A 25910-nucleotide genomic window follows, 5' to 3' on the forward strand; every position below is an offset into this window, starting at 1 on the left:
AAGCTTGTAAGTGCAAAGCTTCTTAGTGGAAAGGGCAAATAGCTTTATGTCACAGGCAGTACATCTCAGGAGTTCCATAGCCACCAGCTTTAGCATCACCCAGAGTGTCGTCAACATACCTGCACTCCACCTCAGAAATGCTCAGCCAGAATCTCTGCAGATGGGGTTCAAGAATTTGGGCATCCCAGGGGAACCCCAAGAACACAAAATTTGGAAAAGTACAGGGCCAGCTAACAAAGTGAGTGGTGGACTGCAAAGTGGTGAGACTGGCCCAGTTGGCCTGAGCCCAGGCCAATAATTCATTCATTCAGCATTCATTCATTCAATAAGTATATATTGAGCCACGAAGGCATTCAGGTATATACCTGTGCACAAGACAGACATGGTCCCTTCTCCCTTGTCACAGTTTAGTGGGAAGACAGTCATTAAATAATTAAGCAAATAAATATCTAATATAGTGTCAGCTTATGAGTAATGCTTTGCAAGAAAGAAAGCAAGGTAAGGGGTTAAGAATAGAAGGTTATTTTAGATGGGATGTCAGGGAAGCCCTCTGCTGAGACTGACAGGAGGTGAGGGAAGGAGTCACTTAAAATGAAAGAGCAAACCATGCAGATGTTTGGGGAAAGAGCAATCCAGGCAGAGGGAGTATATGCAAAGGCCTAGAGAATAGAACATGTGGAAGAGGGAGACTGGTTAGGAAGCTTCTGCAATACTCCAAGTATGAGATGCCAGAGGCTCAGACCAGGGTGGAGGCAGTGGAGGTGGGTGGAAGTGGTCCGGTTCAGAATATATTTTGAGGGTTAAGTTGACTAGCTTTGCTGTTGCATCAGATGTGGGTGTGAAAGAAGAGGGGAGTCAAGGTTATTGCAGTCAAGAGTGCAGGGAAATTGGAGGGAGTAATGTTAGAGAGAGACATTGGGGTGGGGAGCACAGACCACAGGAAGGTTCCTGCAGACCATGGGAAGGACTTACTTTTCTTTTGAGTGTGATGGAAGCCCTGGGAGGGTTTTGAGTAGAGAAGCGATGTGATCTGGCATGTGTTCTAACAGCATCTCCAGTTGCAGAGCGTAGAACAGACTTCAGGGAGACAGAGGTGGAGTATGGCAGTTTAGAGGCTGGTGCAGACATCCAAGCGAGAGATGATGATGGCTTGCAGTGTGCTGACTGGGATGGGAAAACTCAATTTATTTGAGTAAAAACAGTAAGTGGTCAAAATCATGAAGGAGACAGACAAATAAATGACTGACGTTTGGTAGTGGATCAGGAGCGCCAGCTCTCCAGTCAGCAGCTGCGTCTTCTTGGGGGAAGCGGCTTCCATTCTCCAAGCTGGTGACAAATCTGCAAAATGGGAATGATAATGGAACATACCTCATAGAGTTTTTGATAGGGTGATGTGAATGTTTTGACACAGGATCTAGCACACAGTAAACATTTAATAAATGTTATCCAAGGAGCCAGACTGCTAGATCGCAGTACCATCTCTGCCACTCACTCATCTTTGTGACATTTACCCCTCTGTGTGTCTGTTTACCCATCAGTAAAATGGAGCTATCAAATACCAACTTTATGGGGTTGGGTGGTGAGGATTAAATAAATGAATACAAGTAAAGCATTTAGAATAATGTTCCATGGAGCAAGTACCGCATAAGTGTCAATTATTATTCTGAATATATTATAGCCCTATTTCATTACCTCTTCTCCCACCAGCATACGTCCGCCCCATTCTGCAGATGGGAGGTCTGTGGCTCAGAACAAGGTAACCTCTCTTCAAACGATGCCACAACCTACGTGTAGCGGATCTGCCCGCTGCAGGGAAGACGGAGATTCCAGCTTTGAAGGACCTTGTCCCCAGGGGTCCTGTCCCGCCCACGCGCTGCCTGTCGGAACCCTTTAGCGTCTCCCTTCTGTTTCCAGCCGGGCGCGCTGGCGCAGCAGCGCCGGAGCGGGAAGCTACTTCCGGCGGCCACACCCCAACGCAGAGCGTCTCCATTTTGGCCGCGCAGGTGGAGACTCGACGAGAGCACGCGGAGTAGGGGAGTGGAGTCCACAGAACTGTGAGGGCCGAGTCGGCTCACCGGACTTTCTTCCTCCGCCCGCAGAAGCCGGGGGCTCTCATGGCAGGCTTGGAGGTACTGTTCGCGTCGGCGGCGCCGGCCATCATCTGCGCGCAGGACGCGCTCGTCTGCTTCCTGCACTGGGAGGTGGTCACGCATGGCTACTACGGCTTGGGTGCCGGCGACCAGGTACGCCACGGAGCTGCCCCGGGGCCAGTGTGGAGGGGGTAAGGTGTCTTCTGCCCAAACCCAGAGGACCGGAGGCTCGGTCCAAAGTGCCTGACCTTCCCTCCTCCCAGGTCTGGGTCCTAGGAGTCATGACACCATGGGTACCTGTAGTCTACGGGTCGGGGAGGTGCTCTGTTGTCCTAGCCTAGCTGGCACAACACGATTTGAAAACCCAAGGACAGAACTCGCTGCAGCACAGGCTGGCAGTCTCCGAGGCCGGGATCGTGCGGATCTGGCAGCGAGACAGGGGTTCCTCTCCTGAGTACTCCTCACCTACCCGAACTCCGCCAAGCTCCTTCCCACGCTGCTGGGTGGGGTGGGGCTGTACCCAGTACTACCTTCCTCATACTGTAGTCGAGCGCCCACCAGACATCTGGATCCAGGCACAGGTGTGGGGGGAGGTTGGGCCGACTCAGCTCCAGTCAAGGGCCCTTAGAGCTCGGACAACCCTTCACGCTTTAGTGAAGGGCCTGGTGCAGCCCACTCACCGTTATGGTCTTCACTCAGGCTCCGGGGGAACAGCCACCTCCCACACACGTACAGACATGCACCCTGGGTGTAGGGCCAAGTAAGTTTCCTCGCCAACAGCTGTCATCCCCACAGAGCCCCAGGACTGGCGGGCCCGGCCGACCTCACTGATTCTTTGCCGTAGCATTCTCCCATCTTCCCTGCCGCTTCCCTGTGACTCTCCCCGTATACGTCATTGCACACACCAGCTTCCTGTGAGAACTGGGCCTGGGCCCCTTACTGCCCCTTCGTTTCCCTTCTGCTCCATCCGAGGAAGTATCCTCCCATACACACGCTCAGGACTCACTGCCTGCCCCTGACTGTCCCTCTCGCCTCGCTCTCAGAACCGGGACCAGCTCTGGGGAGCGGGGCGCTTCACTCCTTTCGTCTCACAGTGAGCTTTTAACCTCACTCGCATTTCTGACTGCTTTAGCTCTCAGATACCCTAATCCTTTGTTAGTTTCTCAGGTATACATCCAGCGTCTTAATCTTCCCTCTTCTGACACAGAGCTTTAGGGATCCCTCCTCAGACAGTTTACACATCCTGGGCTTCTAGAGCCAGGTTCGCCCCGCCACCCCCACTGCTCCATTTCTCTGTCCCTTAAAACTCGTGACCAAGACTATCACACCCCCTCATGCTTTACCCTCACCAACAGGAATAAGAAACACAAGAACTGTCATGGATTTCTGGCTCTTTTTTTCCCCCCCTCAGACCTCAAGTGTCTCAGTGGGACCCCAGATACACAGAGTAAGCTTCTCCACCACCACCTCCAGGCTCACGGGAAAAGAAGGACCAGCCTTACACACAGACACACACTCACCCACCCACACACCCTGGAAGCAGGAACCATTCTCCCTCCCAGATGCCTTTGTTCCTGGCCTTTCTGTTCACCTTTTGCTTCCTTCCACTTACCTTGCCTTTCAACATTTCAGACCTTGGGATCAGGTAGAGGCAGGGCCCGGAATCCTGAGTGTCAGGTTTCCACTTCCAGTATGTAATCACCCCAAAAGAAACCTTATGTCTCCTCGCTTGCCTCATTCCAGCTTTCTAATCTTTAACAGCTCTTTCACTTGCCCCAGGCATTTCATTTCACCTTTTCCTGGGACATTCTCCCAGAAAGCTGATGTGTAGGATGGTGCAGGGGACGGTGGAATTGGAGAGGGGGTAAGACTTGTTCCTGACCTTGGGGCTCCCCTTTCGACTCTCAGCGCTGCCCCCCCACCCCTCCCTGCCCCTTGCCCTGTCCTTCAGATCTAACAGGTTTGCCCTGCTTTCTCCCCTCCTCATATACCTCACTCTCTGTATTTTACTCTCAGCTAGCTACTGCTGCCCTGACACACTGTTAGAACCTCTCCCCCCAGGAACAGGAACTTGTTACAGAGAGCCTGTGTGACTCCCTTCTCTTCTTCCCCTTCAGCACTGCAGATCTGCTCCCACCACTCGTCCCCTCACAAATCCTGTCAGCAACTCTGTCTGAGTCACTTTGACAGCTTAGGGACATCAGTTCATGTAGGTCATTGCCTCCTCCTAACTGGCACCATCCCCTTGCCATGTACTCCAGGCTTCCAAATTTTCAGAAAGAACACAATCTCATTTCAATTCTGGTCTAAAAAAATAAATAAGAGATCCTTAACTGAATCCCAGAGGTCCATCTAATTCTAGTCTGTTGATGATGCCACATGTCGAGTTCATGCAAGCCAGAAAAAGATGCTGGCTCCAGACATCCTAGGGAGGCCCGGGGGAGTGTGGATGGTGATTTTGAAGGCATTGCCCACTGTCCATCTGTCCACACCAGTGCTGAATCAAGCATGTTCCCCCATGGTGGGGGATGGGCATTTGTTCTGCGCACTAGAGCATGGTGTGTTTTTGCTTCTCTCTGCCCCTTAAGTGCCACTGGAGTTCAGGTTGCACTTGTCCTCCTCTCGCTTCTGCTGAGTTTACTTTCATTCAGAGTAGAAACCTTTTGGAGGCGCATCTTTCCTGTTAGTTTATTTAAGAGAGGTTTTAGTTTTCCAGTGTGGGGCCAGCAGTCTCAGCTGAGACCAGTAGTATTTGCCAAGTTCAGAGGATGTTTATGTTGCCTCTCCAGCCACCTCCTCCTTCCCACCCTTCTGGGGATGATAAGAGAGAGAGGAAGGTCCTGAAATTGTGTACTTGATCATTTAATATGTTGACAGTTAAATAGAAAGCTAAATTGTCTGCTTTTCTCTTTGGTTTTGTGTCCTCTGGTACAGGGGAATTGTGTACATAAAACTTGATTAGAAGAACGATACAGCTTCAATAAAAAATTCAATATTTGAATTTGGATTTCTTTCTTGAAGTCAGCACCGCTCCTCATAAGAGCTTTACAGCTGGGTCAGGTGGCTTAAGTAGCAAGGGAATGGAGATGGCTGTAGACTTAATTTTGAGAATATTGTTTTCTGTTGTAGGAATCTAAAGATTATGACAAAAGAGAGAAGATGCCCCAAATGATCTTCTTTGGGTGCATTTTAGCCCAGGGACGCTGGAATGAACTCATGGCCATTAAAGAATGCTTCCAGCCCCAGGATTTTGCCTAAGGGGACAACTATCTTTACTTTTGGGGGGCCCATCTGGGGGACTTGGCTGGGAAAATCTCCAGCTATAGCATGGGCAATCAGGAGCTCTGAATGCCAAACTGAGCTCTGCACTTGACTTACCATGACCTTAGGCAGTTTTCAGCCCCCCTTAGATTTTTTTTCATCCGAACAAGTTAAACAGCACAACCATGGCTGCTTTCCAATCGTAGCTCTTTGGGAGGTCTGATATTTGATGTCCCGCTCTAGAGGGCAGTTGAATGCCATGTTTGGCTTGATATCACCAAGGCCAGTCTCTTTCAGTCCCACCTGTTTTCCCATATCAGGGCAGCCCTTGAGCTGGGGAACATTGGTTCCACTGCAGTGAGAGGTATCAGTCTCACTAGGCCCTAGGATTCTCTCTTGCTCTGGAAGCCTGAGGTTATGGGAGAGTGAGCAGGCTGAATTATTTATACTCCAAGAAGAAATTCTGGTGGGTTGAATGCTGTAATGGAGGGTATAAATATAAATTCAAAGGCCCTTGATAGAACAAAGACAAAGCATGTCATCAAATTCTTGGCTTCCAAAGTAAACCTTAAATCCAGGACACTAAACATGGTTATAGGAAATTTACCCAGTTGAGGGTGAGGGGATAGTTTCTCTTTCTTTTAGCAGAGTGGGCTGATTAGTTTCACTTTTGTTTTCTGTCACTCTCATTTCTCTGCTTCAGGCCTGAGTTTCCTTGTCATTTAGCCAGGTTTGAAACCATGCCAGTTGCAATGTCTTGAATTTTATTTGGGACCACTTTCCCAGTTTGATTCCTGAGCCCCAGAGGTGACCAAAGCGGCCCACGATCTCCATTCTTGGCCTTCCGTTGTCCTTGGTGAGGTGTGAGGTCTGTGTTGCTGGATCTTTGTCTTTTGTTGTTGTTTTTCATCTTTGGTCGCACTCCCTCCCGCCGTAGTCTCATGAATACAGATCTTCCCAGTCCACTTGCTGCGTGTTTAGCTGTAGAACTATGCTTCTATGAAAACAATATATAGATTTTTTGTGTGTTTTAAAATTTTTTACATAAATGGTACCTGGCTGTAAATCTCATTTTTAAAAAATTTTTCTTTGTCACATTGTTTACTTTTATCTATAATACTGCAGTTAGATCTAGTTTGTTCCTTCTAACTGCTATACAGTATTCCACTGTGAACATATTTTGCATTTTAACTCCCATTTGGTTCCTCCAACAGGGTTGTGATGAAGATCCCTTGTCATATTCCCTGTGCCTCTGTGCACAGGATTTCTTCCAGGAGTGAAGGTTTTGGGTCACGGGGTGTCAGCTTACCTGATTGCACTGAATATTACCAGATTGCTCTCCAAAAGGGTTGTAAGAGTGTGGACGGCCACCAGCAGCGCCTGGAGGTTGCCATTCTCCCCACACCCACACAAACACTGGCAAAAAAATAGAAAAATAGATAACAGCAGTCTAATGGGTGGATCCTGGTATCTCATATTTTAGCCTATGTGTGTCTGAGTGCTAGAAAAGTTGAATGATCCTATACACTGTTAGCTGCTCTTATCTTTTGCTTGTTCATACCTTTTTCAAGTGGGTTCCCAATTTTTATTGTTCATTTTCCAGGCATTCCCTTTTTGTACTAGTTATTAATTTGTGTTGTGCCAGCTAGGCTAGGACATAGCTCATCCTAGCCCGTGACTGCCTGTTAACTTTGTCTGTAGTATCTGTTGTTGATCTGGAGCTTTAAATTATGAGCAGTGTCAAAGACAGCACTTTTTTTTTTGTGGACTCATTTAAGAAATCTTTCCCCACCTGGAAATCACTGTATTAGTTTTTACTATCGAGGTAGTTTCAGAACTATTTCTCAAACGTTAGTATGTAAAAAGAAAGTCCTAGGATTTTTTTTTTAAAGAGATGAGGCCATCACAACTCACAGTGATGCATTTTTACTCCCATTAGGTTGGCAAAAATTTTTAAATTGGACAATAGCAATGTTGCTGACCTCGTGGAACAAGAACTCTCATACATACATTGCTCATGGGAGTGTAAATCCATACTTCTTTTGAAAACAATTTGACTTTATCTTATAAATTAAAAGTTCTTCCCCTAGAGATACTCTGTAGGAGTTCATCCATATGTGTACTAGGAGATGTGTACAAGAATGTTCATAACAGCATTGTTTATAATAGCAAAACAAATAAACTGGAAGCACTCCAAACATCCATCAACAAGTGAGTTTGTAACTTGCAGCATATTCATGCAATGATGGGCTATATGGCTGTGAACTATGTAGCAAAAACTGTACAGTGAGTCAGCTATAGTTAAGTGCATTGACATGGATGAATCTCAAAACAATATTGATTGAAAACGGCAGATAAAAGTGATGCTGTTTATATAAAATTCAAAAACATTTGAAACAGTATATTTTTAGGGTTTGTGTATAGTAACACAACTATAAGGAAAAGTAAAGAAATTTTTAAAACAGCTTAGTGATTACCCATGAGGAAGGAGGAGGGAGATTCATTGGGGATAGGCTACTCAAGGCTTGAACAGGATTGGCCACGTTCTGTTTCTTAAGCTGGCTGTAGGTACGTACATAGGTGTCCATTTTATAATTCTTTTTTTATCTTGTACGTGTGCTATATTTTGTTTGTATGAAAGTTGTTCATAATTTTTATTAAGGCACTACAGTAGTCTGGAGAGGTGTACATTAGAATCTGTAGTTTTACTCAACACTTTTGTGATCCCTTTGCACATGGCCTGAATTCCAAACTTCGAGAAACACTGTCTTAGAATTTCACAGTATCCCTTTAGGTGACTGGCCTTATTCTTGACAGGGGGATAGAGAAGAGATTGTTAAACCAAGGCTACAGATTCTTGACATGTTCCAGTGCTCTGTCACAAAGGCAGTCAGATATGAGGGAGGATCACTAGAGCAGGAGTCCGGAGACCCCAGACCTCTGACTTGCTGTAAGACCTTGGACATTTTACTTCTCCTGACCTCCGTGTCTTCATCAGTGAAGTGAGGGAGTGGGATTAGATTATCTGTAAGGTCCTTTTTAGATCTGAGGTCATGATCTTTCACCTCTCATCTCTGGTGTCTTCTCAGCCGGGTCCCAATGATAAGAAATCAGAACTGCTGCCAGCGGAATGGAACAACAATAAAGACCTGTACGTCCTCCGGTATGAGTCAAAGGATGGGTCCAGAAAGCTCCTTGTGAAGGCTGTCACTGTGGAGAACAGCATGATCATCAATGTGCTGGTGAGGCCCTAGGACACAGAGGGCTCTGCTGATGGGAGTAGACCTTGGGATCGCCTTTTTGAAACCCATTTAAGAACCCTCAATGTTTGTGAAGACTTTACTCAGTGATCCTACTTCCAGAACTTTATTCTGAGGCCAGGACCCTAAATGTAGAAATGCTTTGTGTTCAGAGATGTTCCCTGCCTATTACTGTAAGAGGAGGGACTTTCCTTCACAGAGGAATAGTTAAGGTAAATCCATTCAGGGACAGCTTGGGAGAAAAAAGCTTATTGTAGCCTTGGGGGCTACTTTTAGTTCTTTAGATAAGCTTAGCTTTCTGCCGCCTTGGAGCCTGTATACTTCATGTTTCCTATGCTGGAAAGCTCTTCCTCTGTACCATTGCCACCTCACACAGATACACACCCTCCACCCTTCCTTTAGCCTGACTGACTCCCTCTTGTTTTTCACTTACTCAAAAAGTTCAGTCCTGACTACTTACTCTCATCTGCCAGAAAAATCTAAATTATGCCTCTGCTTCATCATTTTATTTTCCTGCCTGGTACTTAACACAGTTTGTAATTAGTGTGCTTATTTATGCTTTGGTGTAATATTTGTGTTCTACCACTATAGCAGAATATTCTGTAGTCTATGTAATATAGACTGTAAGCACCCTGAGGGCAGTGACTCTTTTTTTAAGTTTGGCCTGGTTGTCTGTATTTATACAAAAGTATCATGCAGTCTGTATTGTGCTGCACTTTGCTTTTTTTCCCTCAGTGTGTTTTGGAGGTCTTTACATGGGAATGCATATAGCTATACCTTATTCATTTTAGCCACTATGTAGTATTCCATAATACCATAATTTGTTTATCCGTCTCCCTTTTGATGAACGTTTAGATTTTGTATCACACAGGGTTCTTAGTTATAAACGACAGAATCCCCTCAGGTTTGTTTAAACAGTCAGGTTTATTAAAAGAACTGGGATAACTCACTGAATTGTTGGGAGGGCTGGAGAAACAGTTTCAAGGCTGGGCTTCCAGGGCATTGCTCCAAACCATGCCATGGAAACCACTGCTGCTGCCACCACCCCAGGGCATTAGGTACTGGCTGACTGCCAACCCAGGTGCCCCTTCTCAGGAGCCACTGATGTTGTGACCCCTGCTGCCTCTGCTGCTACTCTTGATAGCAAGACGTCTGCCCCTTACTCAGCCTGTTTATCCATGGTGCTCACCTCCAAGTTGAAGTTGTGCATCCATTTGGCACCTCAGTTACATGCCTGTGTCCAAGCTGCAAAAGAGCCTGGGAAGTAGGTTTTTTTGGGCTCTGCCTCAGAAAGGCATTATTCCTAGATCAGAGAAGTCCCCAAGCATGAGACATGCACTTCATCTATTACAAACAGTCCTTATATATGTCTCTTTGTATTTCTTTAGGTTGAGTATTAAATTGTTCCTCTCCCCCCACTGCCCCGCCACTTACTCATTAGACCAGAAATACCCCAGTGTCTCATTTTCTCTTTTCATTTTTCTAGGAACATGGCTCACAGCAAGTGTCAGACTTGACCCTGAACTTGAATGATTATATCGATTCAGAACACCTGGTTGACTTCCACAGGTATTTCTAAGGGTTGGCCTTTCCCTGGGAAAAAGAAGAGAGAACCAGTGGCCAGATAGATATAAGGAATGGACTTGAGGTGTCAGAGAATGGAGGAGGGTTAACAGAAGGATCTTTCTCTCTTGGGCACAGTCACTTCTCATTTCTCTTTTCTGTTTATTTGAAGAGAAGATTCACGTGGGAAATGCCACTTGAAATAAAATGATGCAATCAAGAGTCCACAAGTCTACAGGGTAGAGATGGGGCCTAGCCAGTGGAGTCAGTCGGAGTGAGTTCCTAGGAGGAAAAAGTGTACCTAATCTGGTACACTCCATCCCCCAATTTTTAAAATAGACTTCATTTTTTACAGCAGTTTTAGGTTCACAGCAAAATTGAGTGGTAAGTGCAGAGAGTTTCCTTGAACCTCCCCCCTGCCCTGCACTCTCACAGTCCTGCCCAGAGTAGTGCATTTGTTATAGTTGATGAACCTACGCTGGCACACATTATCACCCAGATTCCATTCTTGGTGGTGTTGGAATGTGTTTACTTTTGTAAGAAACTGCCAAACTGTCTTCCAGACTGGCTGTACCATTTTGCCTTCCCACCGGCAGTGAATGAGAGTTCCCTGTTGCTCCACATCCTTGTCAGTGTTTCAGATTTTGGCCATTCTAATAGGTGTGTAGTGGTATCTCATTTTTGTTTTAATTTGCAGCTCCCTGATGACATATGATGTTGAGCATCTTTTCATATGCTTATTTGCCATCTGTTTATCTTCTCTGGTGAGGTGTCCAGGTGTTTGGCCCATTTTTTAATCGAGTTTTCTTATGGTTGAGTTTTAGGAGTTCTTTGTATATTTTGGGTAACAGTCATTAATCATATATGTGTTTTGCAAGTATTTTCTTCAAGTCTGACTTGTCTTGACTTTTTATTTTGAAATTTGCAACCCCACAGAAAAGAGGGTTTGCAAAAATATTACAATGAACACCCATATACCCATCACCTAGGTTCACCAATTTTTAACATTTTGCCACTTTTGCTTAGTTTTTCTGTATGCTTTTTTGTTCTTGAACCATCTGAGAATTATTTCCAGACTTTATAAACCTTAACCCCTAAATATTTCATCATGTATCTCCTTGTTCTTACACAGACATCCTCCTGTTAACACAATCAGGAAATGTAGAATTGATGCATTAATGTCATTTAATACACAGTCCATGTTCAGATTTCTGTAGTCATCCCAGCAGTGTCCTTTTTAGCTAGTCTTTTGGTTTTAGGTTTGAGGTATTTTTTTCTTATCCAACCAAATACCACACACTGCATTTATTTTCACATCTTTTCAATTACCTTTCATCTAGAACAGTTTCCTAGACTTTTGTTGTTCTTAGCATTGGTATTTTTGAAGACTTGAGGTCAGTTGTTGTGTAGGACATTCAGATTGTTTCCTCACCATTTGATCCAGGTTGAACATTTTCAACAAGAACACTGTGTAAGGGAAGCTGTGTTCTCCTAAGTGTTTTACATCAGGCACGTGGCATCTATCTTATTGTTGATTTTGTTCAGTTTGATCATTTGGTTAGGACAGTATCTGCCACCTTTCTCTCCAGTAAAGGCATCTGTTTTCCTTTGTGTTTAATAAGTGATCTGTGGTATTATATTAGCAGACTGAATTTTCTGCCTCCCAACAGTCTTTTACCCAGTGGTTTTAGCATCTGTTGATGATTCTTGCATGAATCAGCTATTACTGTGATGATTGTAAAACAGTAATTTTCTATGTTTATAATTCTTTCTACATTTATTAGTTAGATTTTTTAATTAAAAGCTTTCTATTCTCCCCCTTATTTTTAATTTTTTAAATTTTTAAATTGATTTTTGGCTGCATTGGGTCTTCATTGCTGCACGTGAGCTTTCTCTAGTTGAAGCGAGCAGGGGCTACTCTTCATTGCGGTGTGCGGGCTTCTCATTGTGGTGGCTTCTCTTGTTGCAGAGCACAGGCTCTAGGCACGCGGGCTTCTGTAGTTGTGGCACACGGGCTTAGCTGCTCCGCGGCATGTGGGATCTTCCCGGACCAAGCTCGAACCCATGTCACTTGCATTGGCAGGTGGATTCTTAACCACTGCGCCACCGGGGAAGTCCCTATTTTTAATTTTTAAAATATCAAAATAGACTCCTGGGTTATTTTTTATTCAAAGTTATATTCCATTTCTGTCATTCTTTGAATGCTCAGCTTGTTCCAGAGTTGACCAGTAGGAATTCCCTCGAGCTACCTCAGCTGTCTTTTTGACATGTCACCATGTCAGAGCGTTTTCACACTTCTTGGCACAATGAGGTGTTCTGCCCTCACCTTGTACTTTACTTGCCCCTGCCTTGAAACCAGGGATTTTTCTAAAGAAACATGATTTCTGTTGGTGGGTAATAGTTTCCAAAATCTGGGCCCTGAGTGTGCTCATTAATATGAAGGATGTCATTGCTTTCAGGCTTTTTCAGAGAACAGAGCTAGGAAACTTTCCTGGAGTTTTTTTTTTTTTCCCTTAACATTTCAAACTGATACTTTTATTTTTAATTTAACACTGCAGAATTTGTATTCTCTTATTCTGTACTTGTAACTCCCTTCTGTGTTGAGAACCCTGATGCCCAACAGCCTCAAAATACTTACTCATTTGTTTGATTCTAAAATACACACAGATAGTTTTTGAACTGCTACATCAGTGCCGACCAAGAACAGATCTACTAAATAAAGTCACAAATACAATTTCTTTCCAGTTCTTTTTGTCCTTTGACTGTGTCCCACTGAGCATGTATATTGTCAGAGTATTGTGTTCAAAATGTACTTAGATTTAATGCTTGTTGGTCCATCAGTGTAATGAAATTATCTGTTTGATAGATAGTTGGGCCCATTTGTTTCCACTTTATTCCATTTTGGGGACTTTATCCCCATCCTCATTGACCTCTTCAGGGTTTTGGAGGAAGCCTGGCATCACTATAAATTCAGTCGTGAGAACTGCCTGGAAACCCTGTTGGATTTAATTGCATCTAATCAGCGATAACCATCTTTAACCCGCTCCACTTCTCTCAGACTTCGGACAACCTGCCCGCATCATTCTGGCCACCCCTCTTTGTCTCCATCCTTCTTTCATGCATCCTCTATGTGAGGAGATCCCAACTTCCACTCCTGGTCATCACCCTCCAGTCAGTTTCCCACACAGCAGTTGGACCAGCGTTTTTAAAACACAGATCAGGTTGTGATTAAAAGTCTTGCTTGGGGACTTCCCTGGTGGCGCAGTGGTTGAGAGTCCGCCTGCCGATGCAGGGGACGCGGGTTTGTGCCCCGGTCCGGGAGGATCCCACATGCTGCGGAGCGGCTGGGCCTGTGAGCCGTGGCCACTGAGCCTGCGCGTCCGGAGCCTGTGCTCCGCAATGGGAGAGGCCACAACAGTGAGAGGCCCGCGTACCGCAAAAAAACAAAACAAAACAAAACAAAAGTCTTGCTTGAAATCCCTCAGTGATACCACCTCACACATGTTAGGAAGGCTACTATCAAAAAAACAAAATAACAATTAGTAAGGATGTGGAGAAATTGGAACCCTTGTACACTGTAGGTGAAAATGTAAAATGGTACAGCAACTATGAAAAGTGGTGTGGTGGTTTCTCAGAAAATTAATTACCATATGATCCAGCAATTCCACTTCTAGACATAAACCCAGTAGAACTGAAAGCAGGGTCTCAAAGAGATAATTGTGCACCCACGTTCATAGAAGCGTTTTTCATAGTAGCCAAAAGGTGGAAGCAGTGTAAGTGCCCATGAATACCTAGGACAGATGAACGGATAAACAAAATGTATATACAGACAATGGAATATTACTCAGCTTTAAAAAGGAAGGAAATGCTAACAAATGCTTCAGCATGGATAAACCTTGAGGACATTGTGCTAAACAAAATAAGCCAATCACAAGACAAATTCTATATGGTAATACGTATATGAAGTACCTAGAATAGTCAGACTCATAGAGACAGAAAGTAAAATAGTGGTTGCCAGGGACTGGAAGAGGGGAGAATAGGGAATTATTGTTGAATGGGTACAGAGTTTCAGTTTTGTAAGAGGAAGCGTTTTGAAGATAGGTGGTGGTGGTGGTGATAGCACAACAACGTGAATATACTTAATACTACTGAACCGTACACTTAAACTGGTTACAGAGTTGGTAAATTTCTTACAAATTAAATCTAAAAAAGAAACCCCAAACCCTTCAGTGAGTGTTCATTTCTCCAGGGATGAAGAACAAAATCCTTGATGAGGCCTAAAGCCTAGGGCCCAGCCCCTCTAACCTCATCGTTTGCCACTTCCCACTTAGTTCCGGTGTCTCAGCTGTGGTGCCATGTGCCTCCTCCCTCTTCAGAGCTCTCCCCTTGGCCGAGAGTGCTCTCCCCAGCCTCTTCCCACAGCCAACTACTCTTCTTCCTTCAGTTTCCATTTAAACATCAGCTCCTCAGAGTAGCCTCCCCTGCTCCCCCCATGTTTGAACCTTTTAAGCATTTAATAAGTGGGTATTTTATGATTAACTGCCTACTAGCCTGTGATCTCCTTGAGGGCAGGATCTGGGTCTTTTTCACACAGTAGACAAAGGAATGAAGGAGTGAAGTGAGGCCAGGCCTGGCCTTGGCAGAGCTGCTTTTCTGGCTGCCGCCCACACCATGACCCTACCTCACCCCTTAAGAGGGTAAAGGGAAGGACACTGAGAGTGTGGTCTCTCTCTTGACTTTTCCATTCTGGAATTCCATTGGGAGAGCAATTGACAAAACCTCTGGAAAAACCCAGGCCTGTACACCAGGCTGGTCATGCTCCTGAGAGCATTTAGTCCCCTCAGCAATACTGAGAGAGAAGCGGTGATAATATCTCCATTTTTTTTTTTTTAATTAACATTTGTTGTTGGAGTTTTGTGTGTGCTTGGGGGTGTGTGTTTTGATTGCTGTAAAATGACATAGTAGGACTACCTCAGAGTGTTCTGAGATGAGATGAGATGTCAGCAGAGTGCTTAGTGCTGGGCCCAGCCCTTCATGAATATGCAGACGGAAAGAAATCTGATCACAAGGAATCATCTCCATGGAAACTGAGGCTCAGAGAGCTGGGGTATGGATCTCTCTCCTGATCATAAGGCCCTCCCTCTCTCCTCTGCCTTTCTGGCAGCAGCACTGAGCTGCCTGCTTCTGGCCCCCTTCCACCATCTGGCCCTCCTTGTTAGGTCGTCATGGCATGTCATGTTTGTTCTAGGTAGAAATCTGTGCCCCTAGTTGAGCATACTGATTTGCTAAGGAGTATAAACCTGTTCCTTTCTGTCATGCCTCTACTATGTTAGGATGACAGGCTGTCTTTTGCTACTACCAAAATGGCAGTTCTCCTAAGGCTTAGAAATCATGCGAGAACTTCTCCTTCAGGACTTAGTAGTTTTTTAATCAGACCTGAGTTCTACAGGTAAACCTTTTGCATAGGGAGATCAGAGGGCTTCCACCTGTATCACACACAGTTCATCTGACTGAAAGGAAAGAGGAGTTAGATATATCCCCGCTACCCAACTTGGTCAGGGAAGCAGCATGGTGTACAAAGTTCTGTGTTCTAAGTAGGAACCTGATCTTTGTAGGGATGTATGGATCACAGGCCCTTAGAACTTCTAAACCATTGCAGGTATTACACTTTTTAGTCATGGAACTCTTTATTCAAGCACGCATAATATTCCATTGTCTGTATTGACCATATTTTGTTTATCCGTCCATCTGTCCTAGGTATTCATGGCCACTTACATTGCTTCCACCTTTTGGCTACTTTGAATAATGCTTCTTTGAACATGGGTGTACAATTATCTCTTCATGTTCTTTAGGATTTTGGAGGAAAGAGTAGGGACAGCAAATGGAGGTCCTTGTGCCCTATCCATTTGGCTTTCTCCATTGCCCTTCCTGGGGCCAGAGAAGCCCTGAAACCACTGATCTAGTCTAATCTTAGTGATTTTATGGTTATGTAATAAGTGATTTTTTAATTAAACTTTTTATTTTGAGATAACTGTAGACTTACATGCAGTTGTAAGTTGTAAGGTATAATACAGAGAGACTTGTATCCTGTATACATTTTACCTTTATACATTTCACCTCAATTATAACATTGTATAAAACTACCTTAAATATTAATAGTAAGGATATTGACATTGATACACTGACAGTAAGTATTTCCATCACCACAAGTATACTTCCTGATGCTTTTTTATAGCCACACCCACTCCCCCTCCCCACCCCTCACCCCCTGGCAACCATCATTTATTCTCCATTTCTAAAATTTTGTCTTTTTTTTTTTTAATTTTCATTGGAGTATAGTTGATTTACAATGTTGTGTTAGTTTTAAGTGTACACCAAAGTGAATCAGTTATACATATATATATATATATACCACTCTTTTTTAGATTCTTTTCCATATAGGTCATTACAGAGTATTGAATAGAGTTCCCTGTGCTATATATAGTAGGTCCTTATTAGTTATCTGTTTTATATGTAGTAGTGTGTGTATGTCAATCCCAATCTCCCAATTTATCCCTCACCCCGCCGATAACCATAAGTTTGTTTTCTACATGTGTGACTCTGCTTTGTAGACAAGTTCATTTGTACCATGTTTTAAGATTCCACATCTAAGTGATATCATATGATATTTGTCTTTGTCTGACTTACTTCACTCAGTATGACAATCTCTAGGTCCATCCATGTTGCTGCAAATGGCATTATTTCGTTCTCTTTTACAGCTGAGTAATATTCTATTGTATATGTGTGCCACATCTTCTTTATCCATTCCTCTGTCGATGGATATTTAGGTTGCTGCCATGTCCTGGCTATTGTAAATAGTGCTGCAGTGAACATAGGGGTGCATGTATCTTTTTGAGTTATGGTTTTCTCTGGATAGATACCCACAGAGGGATTGCTGGATCATATGGTAGCTCTATTTTTAGTTTTTTAAGGAAGTTCCATACTGTTCTCCATAGTGGCTACACCAATTTACATTCCCACCAACAGCGTAGGAGGGTTCCCTTTTCTCCACACCCTTTCCAGCATTTATTGTTTGTAGATTTTTTGATAATGGCCATTCTGACCCGTGTGAGGTGATAACCTCATTGTACTTTTGATTTTTGTTTCTGTAATGATTAGTGATGTTGAGCATCTCTTCATGTGCTTTTTAGCCATCTGTATGTCTTCTTTGGAGAAATGTCTGTTTAGATCTTCCACCCGTTTTTTGATTGAGGTTTTTTTTTGATATTGAACTGCATGAGCTGTTTGTATACTTTGGAGATTAAACCCTTGGTCGTCTAGTCATTTGCAAATATTTTCTCCCATTCTGAGGGTTGTCTTTTTGTTTTGTTTATGATTCCTTTGCTGTGGAAAAGCTTTTAAGTTTAATTAGGTCCTACTTGTTTATTTTTGTTTTTATTTTTATTACGCTAGGAGACGGATCAAAAAAGATCTTGCTGCAATTTATGTCAGAGTGTGTTCTGCCTGTGTTTTCCTCTAAGCGTTTTATAGTATCTGGCCTTACATTTAGGTCTTTATTCCATTTTGAGTTTGTTTTCATGTATGGTGTTAGGGAGTGTTCAAAAATGTTATATAAATGGAATCGTACAGTATGTAACTTTCGGGATTGGCCTTTCTCACTCAGCATAATACCCTTGTGATCTGTCTGAGTTGTTGCATGCATCAATGGTTTGTCCCTTTGTCTTGCTGAGTAGTATTTCATGGTATGGTAGGCATGGCATTTCACAGTTTGTTTAACCATTCACTAGTTGAAGGACATCTGAGTTGTTTCATTTTTTGCTATTACGAATAAAAGTGCTATGAACATTCATGTACAGGCTTTTGTGTGGATATATTTATTTCTCTACAATAAATGCCAAGAGTTCAAAGGTAATTGCATGTTTAGTTTTTTAAGAAACTGCCAAACAGTTTTCCATAGTGTCTGTACCATTTTACATATCCACCACCAGTGTATGAGTGCTAGTTTCTCTGTATCTTCACCAGTTTCTGGTGTTATCGCTATTTTTCATTTTAGTTATTCTGATGTATATAGTAGTATTGCATTGTGGTTTCAATTTGCATTTCCCTGATGGCTAATGACAGTTCCTTGTATATTTCAGATGCAATTCCTTTGTTGGATGTTGGTTTATAAATGTTTTCTCCCAGCCTGTAGTTTGTTTTTTCATTCACTTAACAAGGTCTTTTGCAAAGCATACGTTTTTAATTGATAATAGCTATTTGATAAATTTTTGCTTTTATGGATCAAGCTTTTGGCGTCAAGTGTAAGAACTCTTTGCCTTGTTCTAGATCTCAAAGCTATTCTCCTGTTTTTTTTTCCTAAACATTTTATAGTTTTATGTTTTACATTTAAGCCTGTGGTCTATTTTAAAGTAATTTTTGTATAAGTTGTGTGGTTTAGGGAGAGGTTCATTTTCTTGCCTGTGGATATCCAGTTGCTCCAACACCATTTGTCATTGAATTGCTTTTGCAACTGTGTCAAAAATCAGTTGTCTGTACTTGTGTTGGTTTATTTCTGGGTTCTCTTTTTTTTTTTTCCATTGATCTTTGTGTCTGTTCTTCTGCCAGTGTCACACAGTATCTATTATTGTAACTATGTATCAGTAGTATACCTGAATATTGAGTAGAGCCATTCAAGATCGCCCAATTCTTCTTTGTCAAGATAGTTTTCACTATTCTTGAGTCTGTGCCTTTCTGTATAAACTTTAGAGTAAACTTCTCTTTGTCCATAAAAAACCTTGCTGGGATTTCGATAGGATTTGCATTAAACTTACAGATCATTAAACCTAAAATGGGAAAAGTTGACATTTTTACTATGAATGTGGTATGTCTCTCCATTTATTTAGGTCCTCCTCTGTTTCTTTCATCATCATTTTATAATTTTTAGCATATAGGTCCTGGACATGTGTTTTGTTCTTTTGGGGTGTGAGAGGTGATTATAAATGGTGTTCTGTCTTTGGTTTTGATTTTAAAATGTCCATTGTTAGTATATAGAAATGCAGTTTATTTTTGTGTGTTGATCTTTTATCCTGTCACCTTGCTGAATTCGTAGTGTTCTTGGAGGGGTTTTTTTGGTAAATTCCTTGGGAATTTCAAGGTAGACTGGCATGTCATCTGCAAATAGGAACAGTTTCATTCCTTGTTTTCTAATCTGTGTGCATTTTCTTTGTCTTGCCTTACTGAAGTGGCTGGAACTTCCAATATTATGTTAAATAAGAGTGGTTAGAGAGAACATCCTTACCTTGTTCCCAGTCTTAAAGACAAAGTACTCAGTCTTTCATTACTAAGTATATTGTTAGCTGTAGTTTTTTTGTAGATGCTCTGTATCATGTTGAGGAAGTTCTCTTCTATTCCTGGTTTGTTGAGAATTTTTATCATGAATGGATTTATCGTGTTGGATTTTGTCAAATACCTTTTCTGTATCAATTGATATAACCATATCATTTTTCTTAGCTTATTGATATGTAGGGATTTGTAACTATTGAACCAGCCTTGTGTACATACAATAAATCCTATGGTATTCTTTTATATATTTTTGAATTTAATTTGTTAATATTTTGTTGAGCATTTTTGCATCCAAGTTCATGAGAAATAGTGGTCTGTAGTTTTTTGTTTGTTTTTTTAAAATTTTTATTTATTTATTTATTTTTGGCTGTGTTGGGTCTTCGTTTCTGTGCGTGGGCTTTCTCTAGTTGGGGCAAGCGGGGGCCACTCTTCTTTGCGGTGCACGGGCCTCTCACTGTCGCGGCCTCTCTTGTTGCGGAGCACAAGCTCCAGGCGCGCAGGCTCAGTAGTTGTGGCTCACAGGCCTAGTTGCTCCGCGGCATGTGGAATCTTTCCAGACCAGGGCTCGAACCCGTGTCCCCTGCATTGACAGGCAGATTCTCAACCACTGCGCTACCAGGGAAGCCCTGTAGTTTTCTTTTTTTTGTACTGTCTTTGTCTGGATTTGATATCAGCATAATACTGGCCTCATAAAAATGAATTGGAAAATGTTCCCTTCTCTTGTATTTTCTGGAAGTGACTGTAAATTGGTGTTAGTTCTTTAAATGTTTGGTAGGCTTCTCCACTGAAATCATGTGGACCTGGATATTTCTTTTGGGGGGTGCTTACGTAGGAATTGTGTTACTTTAATAGAACTATTCAGATTATCTATTTCATTTTGCCTAAGTTGTTACAGTTTGTGGTTTTTGAAGAATTAGTCTATTCTAAGTTGTTCAATTATGTTGTTATTAGTATTCTCTTATCCTATCAGTGGCAACAAATTTGTTATAATATCCCATTGCATTCTTGATATTGGTGATTTGTGTCTTCTCTCTTTTTATGTTTGCTGCTCTTGCTGGAAGTTTATCAGTTTTGTTCATTTTTTAGAAGAACCAGATTTTGTCTTTTTAATTTTCTCTTGTTTTTCTGTTTTCTCATTTATTTATTTTTATTCTTTATTATTTCCTTATTTCTGCTTGCTTTTGGTTTAATTTGCTCTTCTTTTTCTAGGTTCTTGAGGTTAGAATTTAAATTGTTGATTTCTTTCCTCTTTTCCAATGTAAACATTTAGTGCTATAAAGTTTCCTCTCAACACTGTTTAGCTATAATCTCATTTAGCTATAATCTCACATAATTTAATACGTTGTACTTTTATTATTATTCAGTACTTTGTATTTTTTCAGGACTTCCTCTTTGATCCATGGATTATCTAGAATTGTGTTGCTTAACACCATGTATTTAGAGACTTCCTTCCAGTTTTGATGCTTAGTATGATTCCATGTGGTTGAGGAACATACTCTGTATGATTTCAGGTTTTTTTTGACATTTATGAGGTTTGCTTTTTTTTTAACTTATTTTTTATTGAAATATAGTTGAATTACAATGTGTTAATTACTGCTGTACAGTAAAGTGATTCAGTTATACATGTATATACATTCTTTGTCATATTCTTTTCCATTATGGTTTATCACAGGATATTGAATGTAGTTCCCTGTGCTATACAGTAGGACCTTGTTTATTCATTTTATATATACTAGTTTACATCTGTTAATCCAAACTCCCAATCCAACCCTCTCCCACCTCCCCTCCCCCTTGGCAACCACCAATCTATGTCCCTGATTTATACGGTTTGCTTTTTGACCCCGGATATGGCTCATTTTAAAACACCAGATTTTTAGGAACTCTGTGGAGTCCTGCCCACTCCCTGTTACCTCAGTCTGCCTCAACACTTCAGCTATAGCTCACATTGCTTTTCTCTCACCAGCAGAGAAAAAAGGCCTAGAGCAGCCTTCCAAGAGCCCCTGAGTTAGTGACAGAATTGGACATTAAGCCCTGAGAGCCCTGCTTACTTGGACTAGGAACCTGGTTCATCATCCCCATGGAGACTTTGCCTTCCATGACCCCTCCCATGACATGTGATGAACACACAATGAGGCTGAGGGTGGGGTGGGGTGGGGTGGGCAGGGTACAGAGGAGTAGCCAGTCTAAGCCCTGTGCCCCTACACCCTCACCGCTTTCTAATGGGGTGGTAAACGAGAAGGGGCAACTCAGATGCCTAAGAAGCTTAGGCCCAAATCTCGGAGACAACACCAGGCTGTTACTCCCCTCACCCAGGTCCGCCGGGCAGCCCGTTCCCACCCTTGCAAACAGTCCAAGCGTGACGCCAAGAGCTATCAGCGCCACTGCCGCCATTGCCGCTGCCGCCGCCGCCGAAATACTAAACGCAGGGTTGCCAACCAGCTGCAAGCAGTTGATACCTCGTCTCCTTCCTGCAGGGTCTACAAGAAGAGTGAGGAACTTCGGTCTCGTCTTGTGTCTGGGATCATCACACCTATCCATGAACATTGGGTCAAGGCTAGCGAAAGTCCCCACCAGGAGTTTCCCCCTGCCACTGCCAGAGAGGTTGACCCACTCCGGATTCACCCACACCACCCACATACCAGCCGGCAGCCTCCCTGGTGAGTACAGAGCCCACAGTGGCAGTCCATGCCTCTGAAGAAGGAGTCCCAGCCATGACCATCTTGCCACTTGACCCCCCTCTGGCCCCCATGTGTCTTCAACAGAATTGTCAGAGTCTTGGTATATGGAGATAGAAAGTGGAGATGTAAGTGGAGCAGTGAGTTCTTGTACTGCTACTAGTCACCCCAATAACCCAGCATCCTAAGGCTGCCTGCCTCCTTTCTAGAGGCCACACACAGCCTCTGAGTCTGCCTAAGGGTCAGTGCCTCTGAGGCGTGTGTGCAGTCCTCCAGAGTTGCTGCCCAGGTAGTTCAGTTTTTTATTCCAGAGCTCTTCGTATGTGCAGGACCCTGGACCAGGCTTTTGGGGAAAATGTAGAAATACTGGAAGTTCCTGGAGGGAATATGTTCCCAATGTTCCCTTTCTTTGCCTTTCACTTCATTGTAGTCCCCTGATCTCTTTTACAACTTGAAAACTTTGCCAAAACAGCATGAGGCCTGAGCAAGTCATATACAGGGTCTTTGCAGATGAGGATGGCAGCACTTAGGACTGGAGACTTCTGCTCTGAGGGAGAAGACAAGGACCAGGGACACCTTAGCCTCTGGTTGAGATGGCATGTTCCAGTTTGGAGTCCACAGTGTGGTAGTAATGGTGGGGTTGGTGGAGTTGTGGGGGAGGGCTCACTGTGCGGCCATAATAAGCACTCAATAAGTGTTAGCTGCCGTTGTTAAAAATGACTCTGTTTTGCAATTATATACCTTTGGTTAATTAAATAGGAAATTTGTTTAATTACTATAATAAGTAATAATTGGCAAGTCTTTGGCAACCTTTGGAAATATTGGGTTCTGTGGGGAGAGTGGAGGATAATAAAAAGTGGTTGAAAGGTTGGCAACAGCTTGTCTGATCTAACCTCTTTATTTAAGATGACCTGCCTAAGGTCACCAGCCACTAATAAAGAGACAGAGCCAGGGCTAGGGGTCCAGGTGTCCTCACTCCAGCACAGTGCTCTGTTGTGATGCAACCAGAATATGGTGGGAAGATTTAAGGGTAAGCCCTGGACAGCAATCAAATTGGGGGAGACTTTTAGACCTTAAGTAGATAGTAATTCTCAGGTCTCTCAGATTCACTTCCTATTTCAAAACAAATATTCTCTGAAGTCTCCTTCACTGTCTCAAAATGGAATTCATAGATGATCTATGAAACTGTACCAAATGGACAGTTTCAAAAAGGATCAGTAGAAAGTCCTGACTATAATATAAATGAGAAATAAAAAGTGAGTAATTAATAAGATAATGTATGTTCCATTGTGTAGATTCCTGAGCATGATTACACTGGAAAAGATAGGCATTTGCACTTGTATATGGAATTATTTTGAATTCGACAGTAACAAAAGCAGGCACGTGCTATGTTATAGTTACATTTCTGGAAAAATTTTTATTGAAACAGTATAAAAATACTTTGTGTTCACATATAAAATGGCCTTAGACTAACTTATGGTAGGTAATTTTATGTAGGCTTTACATCTCTATGAATGTCTAACAAGACTTTGGCAAGTTGTGTAGGATGTAGATTATTCATTATGTGGATCTCTACTGTGGATTATAGAGCATGAAGCATCTCTGGTCTTTGCCTATAAATGCTATAAGCACTCTCCAATCACTGTGACAAACAAAAACACCCCCAGGGCTTACACAAAAACACCTCCAGGGCACCTGGAGACTCTGCCATCCTAATTGGGAATCATAGACCTGAATCTGGAATTATGAAGGTAAGAAATCCTAGCCTTGGAAGAACAGAAATAATGAGAAAATCACCATATTGCAGCTTCTACTGAAATAATGTAGTGACTAGGCACAAATTGTCAATGGTTGCTAAAACCATTAAGTAAAAGGTTGATGAGCAACTTTATAATGGATGAATCAGACTGATAGCACCTGAACCCATACGTCAATCTTAACACTAAAAGTGGGACAGCCAGACTTTGTGAATTCTAATATAATGCAATAGTAGGTTCACAACAACATGAATCTAGATTGAACTCCCAGTTTAAAAGAAGCATGAGAGGTAGAAGAATGAGTTAAAGAGACACATGAGGATACATGGGTTCCAGCCAATGTATGGAACATGAAAAATTTTTACAGGATTAATTGATCTTGTTTTTTTTTCATCAAATAATGGCATGGGGAGAAAAGGGAGAGGGGGATTGTTAATTAGAGTCTTATCAACTAAATCCAGTGTGTTGGACTTTGTATTGATCTTGATTCAAATAAACTAATTCTAAAATTATTTTTGAGATATTTGGGGAAATTTGAACAGGGACCAGGTATTTGATAATGTTACTGCTAACTTTCTTAGGTGACATAATTAAATTCTGGTTATGTTAAAAAAAAAAGAAGTCTTTGTCTATTGTATATATATAATTTTATTAACTGAAATATTTAAGGGTGAAATGATATGTCTGGGATTTGCTTTAAAATAATTTCACCCCCTAAAAGAGTGAGACATTGGGAAATGAGTGTAGGGGAAATAAGAATGGTAGAATATTTTGTTTTTTAATTTATTTATTTTATTTATTTATTTTTGGCTGCTTTGGTTCTTCTTTGCTGTGTGTAGCTTTCTCTAGTTGCAGCGAGCGGGGGCTACTCTTCAGTGCGGTGCATGGGCTTCTCATCATGGTGGCTTCTGTTGTTGTGGAGTACAGTCTCTAGGCACGTGGGCTTCAGTAGTTCTGGCACACAGGCTCAGTAATTGTGGCTTGTGGGCTCAGTAGTTGTGGCTCGCGGGCTCTGGAGCGCAGGCTCAGTAGTTGTGGCGCATGGGCTTAGTTGCTTCACAGCACGTGGGATCTTCCTGGGCCAGGGCTTGAACCTGTGTCCCCTGCATTGGCAGGTGGATTCTTAACCACTGTGCCACCAGGGAAGCCCAGAATGGTAGAATACTGATAATTATTGAAACTGAATGGAAAGGTACATTGGTGTTCATAAATTAGACTTTGTACTATTTTTTGGTCCCTTTGAAAATTTCCTTAATAATGAGTCTTTTATTGATACCAGTCCTTCAAAAATCCTTCCAAAAAATAGAAGAGGGGGCTTCTCTGGTGGCGCGGTGGTTGAGAGTCCGCCTGCCGATGCAGGGGACACGGGTTCATGCCCCGGTCCGGGAAGATCCCACATGCCGTGGAGTGGCTAGGCCCGTGAGCCATGGCCGCTGAGCCTGCGCGTCCGGAGCCTATGCTCCACAACGGGAGAGGCCACAACAGTGAGAGGCCCGCGTACCGAAAAAAAAAAAAATAATAGAAGAGGGAGGAACACTTCCCAACTCATTCTGTGAGGCCAGTATTACCCTGATACCAAAACCAAGGACATCACAAGAAAAGTACAAACAAGTAGCCCTTATGAATATAAATGTGAAAATCCTCAACAAAATACTAGCAAAAGAAATCCAGCAACATATAAAAAGGGTTATACACCATGACCAAATGAAACTTATTCCAGGAATGTTTGGTTTAACATCTTAAAATACATCAGTGCAATATACCATATTAATAGAACAGTAGACAAAAAACACATGTTCATCTCAATAGAGAAAAAGCATTTGACAAAATCCAACACCCTTTCATAATAAAAGCATTCAACAATAGAAGGAGACTTTCTCAACTCCCAAAGCACACAGCTAACGTCCTACTTAATGGAGAAAGATGGAATGCTTTCCCCATAAGGTCAGGAACAAGATAAGGATACCTGCTATTGCTACTTTT

The 25910-nt window shown here is 42.6% G+C and overlaps 1 protein-coding gene across 2 annotated transcripts in view; it reads left to right on the top strand.

Moving 5' to 3' along the window:
• The first annotated feature begins 1952 nt into the window (after positions 1–1952).
• PSMF1 (proteasome inhibitor subunit 1) overlaps positions 1953–25910 on the top strand; it is a 52590-nt gene continuing 28632 nt past the window's right edge. Inside the window, exons 1-4 of one of the 2 annotated variants that reach the window (XM_029220371.1) lie at positions 1953–2243; positions 8441–8593; positions 10098–10180; positions 21970–22152. In XM_029220371.1, the coding sequence (XP_029076204.1) occupies positions 2115–2243; positions 8441–8593; positions 10098–10180; positions 21970–22152 (548 nt within the window). In that variant the 5' untranslated portion in view covers positions 1953–2114. The remainder of the gene's footprint in view (positions 2244–8440; positions 8594–10097; positions 10181–21969; positions 22153–25910) is intronic. The other variant, XM_029220372.1, reaches the window with a different exon arrangement.

Source organism: Monodon monoceros, unplaced genomic scaffold, assembly GCF_005190385.1.
Source record: "Monodon monoceros isolate NGI ecotype Baffin Bay Population unplaced genomic scaffold, NGI_Narwhal_1 Super_Scaffold_13, whole genome shotgun sequence".
NCBI classification, from domain to species: Eukaryota; Metazoa; Chordata; class Mammalia; order Artiodactyla; family Monodontidae; genus Monodon; species Monodon monoceros.